Source organism: Arvicanthis niloticus, chromosome 18 (genome assembly GCF_011762505.2).
Source record: "Arvicanthis niloticus isolate mArvNil1 chromosome 18, mArvNil1.pat.X, whole genome shotgun sequence".
Lineage (NCBI taxonomy): Eukaryota > Metazoa > Chordata > Mammalia > Rodentia > Muridae > Arvicanthis > Arvicanthis niloticus.
In genome coordinates this window covers 46,134,941-46,148,260 of record NC_047675.1, presented here as the reverse complement: position 1 = coordinate 46,148,260, position 13,320 = coordinate 46,134,941, and the positions used below count along the sequence as shown (strand labels likewise).

The 13,320-nt window shown below is 51.8% G+C and overlaps 1 protein-coding gene across 3 annotated transcripts in view; it reads right to left on the bottom strand.

Annotated features, from left to right (window-relative positions):
• The window catches only part of Gse1 (Gse1 coiled-coil protein), a 361,982-nt gene that overhangs the window by 224,525 nt on the left and 124,137 nt on the right, over positions 1-13,320 (bottom strand). For all 3 annotated transcript variants that reach the window (XM_076915970.1, XM_076915969.1, XM_076915971.1), the window contains exon 2: positions 6,668-6,857. In XM_076915970.1, the coding sequence (XP_076772085.1) occupies positions 6,668-6,857 (190 nt within the window). The remainder of the gene's footprint in view (positions 1-6,667; positions 6,858-13,320) is intronic.

Here is a 13,320-nt window from a genome sequence, read left to right as displayed (position 1 = left end):
GAATAAAAAGGGGGGGGGGTGGGAACGGCAGTTGCAACGAGCATCCCCGCTTGTGGATGTCCACTTCTAACACCTCATGGTCCCACAGTCATGTCTACTGGATGCAGCCCCAGCACCCAGAAACCCTCTCCTAGGCTGCAGCTCAGCCCAGGGAACCTGTTTCTCGGAACAAGCCCCTGAACCCAGAACCATCCCCACCCCTCAGGGACAAAGAGGATATGGAGCCAGTCTTGAGGTAGGCAGATGGCACAAAGAAGGCCTGGTACAATGCCATTCCCAGAGGGCTCTGGGAAGTAGGCAGGAGATAGGAAGACAGACAGAGAGACAAACAGACAGGCTGGCAGGAAAAGTAGGGGAAGTCTTGAGGAACCTCAAACCCAGCCTGTACCTGGAAGGTATGAAGGGGGCAGGCAAGGGGTATCCCCCACAGAGGTCTGTCAAGGAATGTACCCACAGGGGTCAGGTTAGGAGTGTCCTCCACAGGGTCCTGACAAGGGATGTCCCCCAACCCCGCCAGAGGCCTGACAACAGTGTCCCCAAAGAGGCCAGGTGCCAGCTACAAAGTGCTGCAAGGCCAGATGCCATTCCTTGCTGCAGAGGAGCTCAGAGCCTGAGGACAGTGGGAGTCCCAGGGGTAGCCTCAGAACCAGGAAATGGAGCCTTAGTAGCCTAGGCAGGACATAGGCTCAAGGCTCAAGGTTCCAGAGCCCGAGACACATCGCCAAGGAAAGTGGCCACCTGGTGCAGAGACAGAGATGGAGACAGAGCTCCACCCAGCCTCTCTTCTCCTCAGACAGTCAACAGTGTCATAGCTGTGCTGGCGAGGGTCTTCCCACTTTCCAGGTCCTTCCAAGGGGGCTGCTAGGGAGGGAGCACAACGGCTGCCAGGAACCTTGAAGGCAAAGCCTGGCGCGTAGGGAGCTGCAGAACCCTGTCACCCAAGCAGGACCTCCACAGCAGAGCATTCATTCCTCACCGCGTCTGTTGGCGCCTGCCCTGGACAGCCCAGTGATTTAAACATAGTGTCAGGGTCAGTGGAATAACAAACCCCATAAGGCTTCCCAGTCCCGATCACAGAGCCCGCAGGGTGCAGGCTGCAGCAGTGGCTACTGTGCAGCTGCCCGAGAGACAGGTTAACAGCAAGGTTGTCCCAGGACAGCCACAGGGAGATAGTGGTAAATAAGTCAGGTAGGAGAGGGTCAGCAAAGACCATGATGATGGTTGTTCTGCATTACAGGCCCTGAAGACAGGCATGGGGGCGGGGGGGACGGTTGAAAGCCAAGGAATGTTCTAGAAGGACCAGAAGGAGGACGAGGCTTTCCCTCAGAAACAGTTTTCTCTCAGAAACTGATCCTGTCTGTCCTGGATTCCCTCAGTGAGACCTGGATGAGATTATATAGTCCAGGCTAGCTGGTGAGGGGAATCACAGGGGTGTGTGTGTGTGTGTGTGTGTGTGTGTGTGTGTGTGTGTATAATAAATAGGCCCAGCTCAAGATTTATCACAGCGGCCATAGTAAGCTGACATCTCTGGGTGGGACAGGCCAGGTGATAGCCTACAGGATGAGGGATGTGAGGAGTCTTTAAGCAACAAAGGCTGTGCAGTGAAAGACAGCACTATGGCTGTCTCACCGCAATGTCTCTACACAGCATCTGCCGCCACCAACCCTTCCACAAGGAAGCCGCTTTCCTTCCCAATGGCAGGTGATGTTATGGTTAATACTGACTGTCAGCTTGACTGGATCTTGAATCACCTACTCAACAAACCTCTGGGCATGGCTGTGGGGGATTTTCTGGGTTGGGCTAAGTAAGCAAGGGAGATCCTGCCTGAATTTGAGGTCCTGGACTGGATACAAGGGGGAAGGTGAGCCATGCAGAAGCCTTCTCTCTGCTTCCTGACTGTGGCTGCCTGCTGTTCCTCCTTCTAAGCTTCCCCAACCACTGTTACCCGGAACGGAACGTGAGCTGAGGAAACCCTTCCCCCACGTACAAGCAGACTTTTGTCAAATGTTGGAGCACACTAACAAGAAAAGGGAGTAACACAGGCAGTAATGGTACCCGTGGTACTAGTGTGTGACAGCCAGGCTGCTGCACCTGTGTGCTGGTGAGAACGTGGGATTCCCTCACTCTCCACAGCAGTGTGTGAACACCGGCATCTGGAGAGGGTGGGATTGTGACCACAACCCCTGGTAGCCATTTGTGTACACAGCAAGGCCCCAATTCTCTCGGGTTAGGGCTCAGGAAGCCCCATGGGGGGGCACACATGTCCGGCCTGACCACTGGTAATGATGCTGACATGCAGTTGAGAAAGGGAGGGGCTGGGACCAGAGTGGCTGGCCATGGCTTTTGGCACACACAGCTCAGATCACCAGTGGGGACGGCGGCCTCTACCATCTCTGCTGATATGAGAAACTCGCCACAGGAGAGACTGCTACACAACCCAGAAAGGACATACAAAGCTATCATCTGTCTTACAGGGCAGGTGGCCACCCCACAGCCATGCAGGAAGCACATTCAGAGACACACACTGCTGTTGTAGAGTGTGTAACCTACGCAACCTTGCCTGGCAGCTATCACCGTGTCTTAGCGTTTGTGTCATGCCCCTGACGCTGATTCAGTCGGATGGCCTCGTTTCGCGGTGGCTGTTCTGCGGTCGGAGCAGCTGAGGCATCGGGAGATCCTGAAGTTTGCAACTTAAGGCTAGTGCATGGATCCACCGTGATACTAAGGCCGTCTCCCTCCTGTCATTCTGGAGTGTGTAGAATCGCTTCCACTCCAAGGAACCTGTGCTCAGCTTTGAGAGCCCTCTCCCACCTAGCCGGCTTCCTCCATATGCGCATTAAGATGGCTCTTGTTCCAACTAGAAGCTCAAGGCTGTTGACAGAGCCAAATGCCCTCACATTGCAGGGAAGGATGCCCACCCAAGACTCCAAATGACATCCTTCTCTGCAGGGGGCACTGCACACCAGGCTAAGGTTCCTTTGGGCCTTGTTTGCTAGAGGAACAGTGATTGGCTCACCATGGTCCTCACAGGATGAAGAAGTGGGCCCAAGGTGCCCAGCAGGTGCTGGTCCATCCCCCCCATGGCCTCGAACTGGGCCTACAACCAGTGGTGGCTCTCTTAATGCAGCGCCTCTGAGTTGACACTGCCCACACAAAGTTTGTCTGGTTAGCCACCGGGAAGCATCACCACAGACTATTCCATCCTTGACGTAGAGGTGGCCCTGGTCCCTAAGTGACACCAAATCCTATGAACCTTGGGATTCCGGGTCTGGCCCAGGTATTTCCCCAACTAGCCCCATATATAGAATGCCTTGCAAGGAAGCAGAGTTGAGGAACGGCTGGCTGAGGTGTTTATTGCCCTGCCAAAAAGTAGATGTCCTCTTCCTACCGTGACCAACCACTCCCAGAGAGGACTGTGCAAGTCAGAACTGGCTGAAGCCACCACAGCTAGGCCCTCAAGAGGCTTCCCTATAGCTAAACTCTAAAAAGATGGGAAACGTGTGTGTGTGTGTGTGTGTGTGTGTGTGTGTGTGTGTATGTGTGTGTGTGTGTATGCACATGAGATGGATATCTGTGTGTGTGTGTGTATGCACATGAGATGGATGTCTCTGTGTGTGTGTGTGTGTGTATGCACATGAGATGGATGTCTGTGTATGTGTGTGCACATGAGATGGATGTCTGTGTGTGTTTGTGTATGCACATGAGATGGATGTCTGTGTGTATGTGTGTGTGTGTGTGTGTGTGATAGGTGTGTGTATGACGGTGTCCTGAGCAGGTTCATGTCTGACCATGGCTCCAGTGTGACCAGACACCCCTCCTCCTGTCGCCACGCCTTCCTTGACATGAAGGACTGAACCCTAAACCGTGAGCCCAAATAAACCCTTCATGAAGCTGCTTTTGCCAGGCATTTGGCACAGTCATGAGACAAGCGGCTAAAACAGCATGCATGCTTGTGGGGAGTCTATGTCTACACCCCTGTGTGCTTCAGATGTGTACAGGACTGCTGTGTATCCCCTGTGAGCATGAACGGATATTGGCTTCTGTGACTACTGTGGAGTACAGGGTCTAGACCGTGTCTATGCACAAACACATGTGATACAGTCATAAGGCCTGTACGTATACCCGCTAGGAGGACTGATCTCCACCGACATACTATGCACGCTGTGGGTGTTAGTGTTCTGTAGTCTTCACATCTTGGTATTTGCATGTATGCACCTGTGCTGGTGTATCCATGTGTGTTGGCACGAACCCACGTGTGTGTATGCATGTCCATGTCTGTTCCTTATGTTCGCGCACCTGTATTTACGTCTATACCCATTGGTGCTATATATGTTTGTCAGCGGTGGGGCGGTTCTGATCCACAATCTCTGTGTATGGATGTCTGTGTGTGTGTGTGTTTGTGTATGCACATGAGATGTGCCACATGTAGCCTATCTCCACACCCCATGTGACCGGTCCTGCCGCAGGCAGACAGTGCACAGCTGGTGTGAGCCACGCCGCCTGCACACTGCTGGATGAGAGGTGGCAGGTGTATGATGATCCATCCGTCACCGTCAGATCCTGAGCAGTGCAGCTGCCCCCGTGGGACCTGACTGTAGGCCATGCTCCTGGCCTTCTTGGCTAGAAGCTGCCCTGGGCCATCCATCCTGGTGGGAGCAGCTGGCAGACGGGGGTCCGGTGCCCTGCCCAAGCTGTCACTGTAGGGCAGGATTGCCAGCCAGTCTTCTTTGTCTACTGACCTGGCCGCCTGAGCTCTGCCTTGCTTAGACATCAGGGCTGTCCCCTGACCCTGTATTTTGGCTTTCTGACTCTCAGGGAGCACTCCCCCGTACCTCCTCTCCCTCTCCCCCACCCAGTGCAGCCTCCAGAGCTAGTCGGGTGGTAGCCACCCAGGAGTCACCTTCAGGGGACACAGAAGTGACAATATCTATCCCCAAATGGCCCAAACAGGGCTCCTTACTGGAAATTGAAATGTCACCCCCAAAACTTATGACCTGGAACTTTCTAGATCAGAGTTAAAGCAGGTCGTAGAAGCCAGACACAGGCTTCAAACTCTAGTACCCCGCTACTGCTGTGTGGCAGGGGTGGGTGTCCAGGCTCTCTGAGCCCGCTGCACAAATGTTCTGCTGATGTAAAGCAGCACAAACACAAGCCTGCGCTTGCCTGGATGCCACAGAAGACCATGGACTACCATCCACCAGACACATCTCATGGACTTAGTTTGGGAGACAGAGGATGCTGAAGGTCCCTTAGCCCAAAGCCTCAGGGGCACCTCTCCCCACACACTGGCTGGCTCTCCTGTAGAACTCCATGGGGGGCTGGCCTGCCTTGGGGAATGTAGCACCAGGAACATTCTTGGGACCCCTGCAGACACATCTCAGGGTAAACTTTCCCTGGAGGGTTGGGTAGGAGATGCAGAGACGAGTGTGCCTTCAGGACCCAATCCAGAACGGCATGTATGTCCTGGACCTTGGAGGGCCCATGTCAGTTCAGAGCACCCTGGTTTCCACAGGGCATGCCTGTGGAACTAACGGGGGTGCTAAGGGAGGTGCTGCCACCCAAGTCTAGCATGCTGCCTAGTGGCCCCGGGAAGCCAGCGCCCAGGCTCACACACACTTCCCTTGGTACCAGATGCCACAGGCTGTGGAAGCCAGGCCCACCCACTACCATGGCAGTTCACAGATGCAAGGTTCTGACCGCGTTGGATGAATGTGGGGGAAAAGGGGTGCCAGTCTCTGGCAGCATCTGCCCTGCACCCCCCTTTTCTGTATGGCCACCCTATCCACACCTGAAGCCCCTCAGGCCCCCAAGGCATAAGTACTTGGTCTGGCGGGTTCACCTGTGGACTGAGTCCATCTTACAGAGGGAAGGAGACCAGTGCTGAAAGATGAACACCCCAGATCCAAGCCTGGGCCCATGGTGGGCCAACAACCCACTGTGCCACACGTTCTCTGGCCTGCATGTCACCTCCCTCAGCCCCAACTCCTGCTGTTCTCTAACAAGCTATGCTGCAGGCCTCTATCACTTCGGTGGGCCCCTGAGTCTCCACTCCTCCCCAGGGACAGCGTGGACCAGGTTCCCACAGGTCCTCCCTAGTACAGCGTCCTCCAGGGAGTCTTGCATGGCCTACGGTGGCCCTGTGAGAATCACCAGGACCTTGAGAAGAGACTCTAAGATACAAGTGTCCACTGCATCTTCAGAACCTACAGTGAAGGCCTCAGGAGCACACAAGTGGCTGATGGGCTCAGGAGGGCCACCCTGGCCATAGTTCCCTCAAAAGCCACCAAACAGCAACAGAGAGATATGAGGCCATCAATGGGGAAGCCTCAACTCGGACGTCCTCATGACTGCTGGCCCAGCACTTATGGAAGCCTTCACAGGTGACTAGGTCAGTTGGTCCTCATACCCACTTTACCCGGAAACTACCTGCAGGCTCGTATTTGCTGAGGTGACATTTACAAGCATGAATGAATAGTCACTGCACAGGCAAGTTCATCACAGAGCATGAATTCTCCAAACCCCAGGAAGCGGACTCCAGCCCTGTAACGCCAGGGACATGAGGTGGAGCCGAGCTCTGAACTCATTGTCCCAACTCAGCCTCCAGAGACGCAGCCCACGGGCTGGATCAGGACCAGCCCATGTGGAGAGACGCAAAACACTCCTCTACCTGTGACTGTGAGGTCTGCTCTGTCCCCGTCCCAGCTGTCCCGGCTACTCTGCTGGCTTGGCACTGGCAGCGGCTCCTGGATGGTCCTGGTGCCCCTGGATAGACTGTCTGCGGGGGGCACTGGCTGTAGCTCAGGCTCCGGTGCAGGAGCATGGACAATTGCAGGTGCCTCCAGAGGAGCTGAGGAGACCTGTAAGGAAAGAAGAAGGCAAGCAAATCAGGAAGGAGAGGGTCCTTGGGCTGTCTTTTTGTTTCCTCCTCACGGTGGCCTGACCTCTCCAGTCAGCAGTTCAGCTGAGCTGGCATGACACTGAAGACTATGGAATCTCATTGTCTGGCCAGGAACCTCGGGCTGACACCGGACACTGTAAAACTATGTGTGGCCATCTCTTGACATCTTGACACAGAAGTCGCTAGCTTCTGACAGCCAACCTGGTGAGGGTTTAAGAGGGACCTGGGACAGATGCACCAAGGTTCAGCCTTACACAGCCTGTCCCCGGGGATGTCTGTATGCCACCATGTACTGTACCACAGGACAGCTGTGTTCAATTGGGAAGCTGGAATGGCCATCTCAGCTGCACAGGGGGTGGGGGGGGGATGTCATTTCTCCAAGTCCTTTGGGGACCAATCTCTTCGAGACCAGGAGGCATACATCCAATCCTGTTGTGAATGCCAAGCATGGGTGAGGTTCCCCACAGAACAGAGTGACTGGAGAGGGTTCAAGAAACCAGGGACACCATCCTTAGTGTCTCTGGGGGTGGGAGGGAGCTGCTCTTAGCTTCTTCCTCTTTATCATATGCATTTGCCTGGGTTCACTTCCTCCCCAACGGGCTTTATATATTTCCAAGTCCTTACATCATGGGGGTCAAAGAGAACATTCACGTGGTAGGTACCCTTTGAAACCAGACACCCTCGGTGTCAGCACACCTCTGTGGAATTCCTACCTCTCACTCCAGCCTGCTGGGCACAGAGGCTGCCATTGCCATCCAGTCTCTACAGAGACATCCGTCTGCATGCGGACAACCAACCCCCACCAGGACACCCAACTTGGTAGATTTAGGCTGGAAAACCAGAGCACAATATACGGGGGTCAGTTCTCTCCTTCCACCATGTAGGTACCAGGGACCAAACGCACGCATGTCCTCATGCTTGCCAGCATGTTCCCTAGCTGAGCTATCTCACACACGTTCCATCGAGGAACTATCTCACTGGCCCTTTCCCACGCGTGTTTAAGTTGTGGAAACATGTACTCAACAAAGAATTCACCAGTTACCACAGAGCCAGCCCCTCCTCTATCCCCCCACCTCATATCCATCCTAGGACCTTCTCCCCTCCCAGATACAAATAGTCCCAACCTCCACATCCCAGTACCTGGCTATCACCCTTCTAAACCCCACCACCACCACCACTGCCACCGCCACCACCACATACACCTCTTTCTGCCCCGTGATCCTGACTATTCTATTGCCCCACGCTGCTTTCAAGGCTGGGAAAACTGAAGTTTCAGAAGTGGCCTCAGTAAAGGAGATATATCATAAGCAGGGTCAGCCTAGGCCAGCGGGATTCTCAGGTCTAGATGGGCGGCTGGGGCCAGCTCAGCCTCTGCTAGGCCATTTGGACCACAGGGAGCCATACACGGGCTGGTGGCTCTCCCTCTTCCCCACTGAGAGTGCAGGGCTGGTAAGAAGTCATTTTCTGTTCATCCAGTTATTTTTAATTTTTTTTTTTCAAGTTTTTTTCTCCCAGGGCTCAGTTCCGTAGGAGTAGCACCCTAAGTGAGACGGATGTTCAGAGTTCCTGAGGCGAGCACAGCCCCCACCAGCCCTGCAGGCAAGAGGCAGATGAATTTACTGTGCTGTTTCCTGGAACGCTTTAATTTATAGCATCCATATGGAGACAGTGCCCAGCCGCAGCCCCCACAAACTCCACAGCAGGCATGCAAGGCTGGAGCCAGGAGGCACCACGTCGGGCCACACATCATTTCTTCATTCCTTGGGACTTGGGGTGAGTCTGTCACAGTGGCAGAGATCCCTGGGCACAGATTGTGGCCCTACCCTGCAGGAGCTTTGACTGCTTTACAATCTTGTCCTAAATCACCGTGGAAAATTCTATCAGGGTGAAACTAAAGAAAGACAGACATAGGGTTGCCACATCCATGGGGGAGGGGGGGTAGTAGGAATGCAGAATGCTACACTGCCAGCCAGGGACTCCTGCTGCCAGAGAAGGCTTATGGGTCAAATCGGGTAGCATCCTTATGGTAGCCCCTGGTGATGGGCTGGAGGGGAGCAGAGGACTGTGAACACCCTGTACTTCTTGTTCCATACCTGTTGACCTCCTACTTTTTCTCCTGGAGTAGAGGAACCAGCAGGGTTCTGCTGGGGCAAAGTAGCTGGGTAACCCTTGGCACCCCTAGGAAAGGACTGTAGGTGTAAAAGTGGCCGTTGGTACCAGATCTAGCAGAGAACAAAAGCAAAAAAAAAAAAAAGTTCTTTGCTGAATACCTACTATGTGCTGGCACCAGCCCAAGCCTTTACACAGAATCACACAGCTCTTCCAGACACCCCCTTGCCAGGGAGTTGGCACAGCAACCTGAACTGTCTGAACTTGTATGGTAATTGGGGCTTTGAACTTTGAAGTGCTTGTCTGTGACCTCAGTCAGCTATGAAGCAACAGGAAGATGGAGCTTTTAAACAGAGAGCAGCAGACGGGAGGCGAGAGTCATGGGCAGGGACAGAGTATAGGGTCAGTGCTGCAGACTGCGGGGGAAGCTCCCTGAGAGCTGGGAGATCCAGAAGGGCTTCCTGGAGCAGGTGGGCTCTGAACCTGGCCTTGAAGGGGAGTAGGGTTTGACAGGGAAGGACAGTAAATTGGGTGTGGAAGATGTCACATCAAGAGCCACGTGATTGGGCCCAGTTTAGCTCTTAATCCACACCTCTCACCATTCCCCTACCCACTCACCCACCCAGCCACAAGTCCATCTGTCTATGCATTCACCCATCCCATTTATTCATCTATCCATCCACCCATCCATCATCCATCCACCCATCATCCATCTACCCATCATCCATCCATCCATCTACCCACACATACATACATACATACATACATACAAACATACATACATACATCTAACCATCCACCCATCCACTCATCCATCCACCTATCCCATCTATCTGTCTATCCATCCACCCATCTATCCATCCACCCATCTATCGATACTTCCATCCACCTACCTGTCCATCCATCCGTCCGTCCCTCCGTCCGTCCATCCATTCATTATCCTCCATCTACCCATCTGTGATAACTATTCTTGGTTGTCAGCTTGACTACACCTGGAATCAACTAAGACCCAGTGGCTAAGTACACCTCTAAGGGATTGGTCTTGACTGAATTATTTGAAGTGGGAAAATCCACCTTAAATCTGCACCACACTCTCCAATGGCGGCCCCATATAAAGGACATGGAAGAAGGAAGCATTTGCTTTTTGCCCGCTTGCCCTCGCTCCCGTTTCACGGCCATTAGAGCCTACTTCTTCAGGATTCCAGCACAGACTGAAGACCAGCTGAGACATCCAGCCTTACGGACTGAACAGTCACAGGATTCTTATGCTTTCTGTTGGTAGGTGACTATTGTTAGACTAATTGGACCACAGCCTGTAATCTACTCTAATTAACACCCCCCATGTGTATATGTGTGTGTGGTGTATATGTATATGTGTATGTATGTGTGTATATGTATGTGTGTATGTGTATGCATATGTATGTCTGTGTGTGTGGTGTGTGTCTGTGCGTGGTGTGTATGTGTGTATATGTTTATGTATGTGTGTATATATGTGTGTTTGTGTGTGTGCTTGTGTGCATGTGTGTATATGTTTATGTGTGTATATATGTGTTTGTGTGTGCATGTGTGTGTATGTGTATATGTTTGTATGTGTTTGTGTGTGTGTGGTGTATGTATGTGTGTATGTGTGTGGTGTGTATGTATGTGTGTTTGTGTGTGTGCATGTGTGTTTGTGTGTGCATGTGTGTGTATGTGTATATGTTTGTACGTGTTTGTGTGTATGTGGTATATGCATGTGTGTGTGCTTGCGTGCATGTGTATATGTTCATGTGTGCATATGTGTTTGTGTGTGCATGTGTGTATGTATATATGTTTATATGTGTTTGTGTGTGTATGTGGTTTATGTATGTGTGTGCTTGTGTGTATGTGTGGTATATGTAGGTATGTGTGTGGCGTGTGTGTGTGTATAAGTGAGTGTATGTGTGTATATATATATATGTGTTTGTGTGTGTGCATGTGTGTCTGTGTGTGTATGTATGTGTGTATATATGTTTATATGTGTTTGTGTGTGTATGTATGTGTGTGTATATGTTTATATGTGTTTGTGTGTGTATGTGGTGTATGTATGTGTGTGTGCTTGCATGTGTGTATGTATGTGTGCATGTGTGTGCTATCCATTCTTTTCTTCTAGGAAACCCTACCACTCCATCTACCACTCTATCCAGTCCATTCTCCCATCTACCCATCCATCCACTGTCCACCATCCATCTATTCATCTCATCAACCTATTCACTCCATCCCGTTATCCATCTATCCATCCATCATTGATCCATCCACCACCCATCCATCCATCCACCCATCTATTCTTCATCCATCCACCATCAGTCACCCATCCATCCATCCACCCATCCATCCACCTTCCCACCCACCCCAGATGCCAGGGACAGGTGTGCTGGTGAGCTTTTCCTGGAAGTGGGGCCCTGAGGTGCAGCAGGTCTAGTGTGTGTTACTGTAACAAAGGTGCTAGGACACACATCACCCTTTCTCAGGGTATCACGAACCACCCCACAGGGCAAGACCCTGAACCAAATTAGAGCACTAAGCAGATATGGCTACAGCATGCCAGCCCCACCTTGCGTCTCATGTGCTTCTGGAAGCATCTGCTGCTGCCTTTAGAAGCTGCATCCTCTTTGCTCTTTGTTAGGAAACATTGACAACTGAGAAGCGATTTGCATACAGGTTGGGATGTAAGGTAGGGCTTTGGAGCCTTGCTGTTATCTCTCAAAGTCACACACAGAGCTACCACATCCCCCAGCAAGGCCCGCCTGGGGACAGAGACTGGAGAACAGGAAGTGCACATGTCTGAGTTCCTTGAAAGGAACTGTTCACAACAGCCTTCTGTCCTGGATCAATATCCCAGACCATGGCCTGTGTGGGATGAGTTCCCGGTACTGACACCTTCACGGGTCCCTGCACAGCCAAGTGCTAAGCTCTAGAACCATGTGTAACCTGGTCCTGTTGTCCGCCCAGCAGTGTGAGCCTGGATCAGAGGACCACATGCCAGTGTCTCTTCTAGTCTAGCTTTTCTTGCTATGCAACATGAAGTGTTTCATCCCTCCCTCATGCAAGCATGATCAGGGTCAATGGATGTGTGTAGAAGGGCTGTAGATTAACACATGCTGAGATCCCCACCCCCTTTCCCTCCCCAAAAGGAAGGGATCTGAACTGAACTGAAAGCCATCCTTGCTCAGCCTCCCATAGCCAGATTGAACGTGACTCCTAACGGAATGCATCCCTGGGCTGCCTAGCCGGTCTCCTCTCCACCTGGGTCACCCTCTGTCTTTGTGTCACATGCTATAATGCCTGGAGCCTGCACTATTGTCCTCCCATCCCCTTCCTTAGGGACCCTGGCAATCACAGCATCACATATGAGGCATCCCTGGCTTTGAATGGCTGGCTGAATAAAGGCCATGGTCCCTGAGCCTCTACGGGCAGCAGTCACTGTGTTAGCATTGGTCAGTTAGTAGCTAGGGCCCAAGGAGGACATTCCTAATGGCTCTCCAAAATAAAAAGGGGTTCACAGCCTGCCACCCAAGTCCCTCAAGGAATCTCACATCATCCTTATTTCTCCAGGAAACTCACGTGGGTTTTGAGAACATCATACCAAATAAAGTCAGGAGGGGAAGGAAGAAGCGGATATCATATCCCTGTTCAAAAGGATGACAGGCATGTGTGTGCTTGTATGTGTTTATGTGTGCACATGTGTACATGCATGTGGTACATGTTTGTTGCACATGTGGACATGTTTATTGCACATGTGTGTTCTATAAAGGATCCAATTCTATGTAAGTAATTTATCAGCTCACAAGGTCTCTACATTGGGAATCTCTACTATCTTAAGTTTTATCGAAATAAATTCATATACTATACAATTTATATTTTCTTTTCAGTGTTGGGGATTGAACCCAGAGGTAATTCGACAGCAAGTATTTAAGTTATGCAGTTCAGGGGCTGGTGAGATGGCTTAGCAGGTAAAGGTACTTATTGCCAAGGCTGATGATCTGAGTTTAATTCCCAGAACCCACAGCTGAAGGAGAGAGAGAGAGAGACAGAGAAACTGTCCAGAGAGAGAGGACTGACTTCCTCAACTTGTCTGCTAACCTCCAAAAGCATACTGCAGCACCCATGTGTACCCCACACACTAAAAACATGAAATATAAGTAAATAGTTTGAATCAATGGCATTTTGCAAAGCTGTAGAGTTGTATCCAGGTTAGAACATTTTATCCTGTTAACCCAGGGGATACCCTGGGAGCCTCCTTCCATTCCCCCAAACTCCTTGAAGTCAGTCCCTTCTCTCAGTCTCCCACCCCC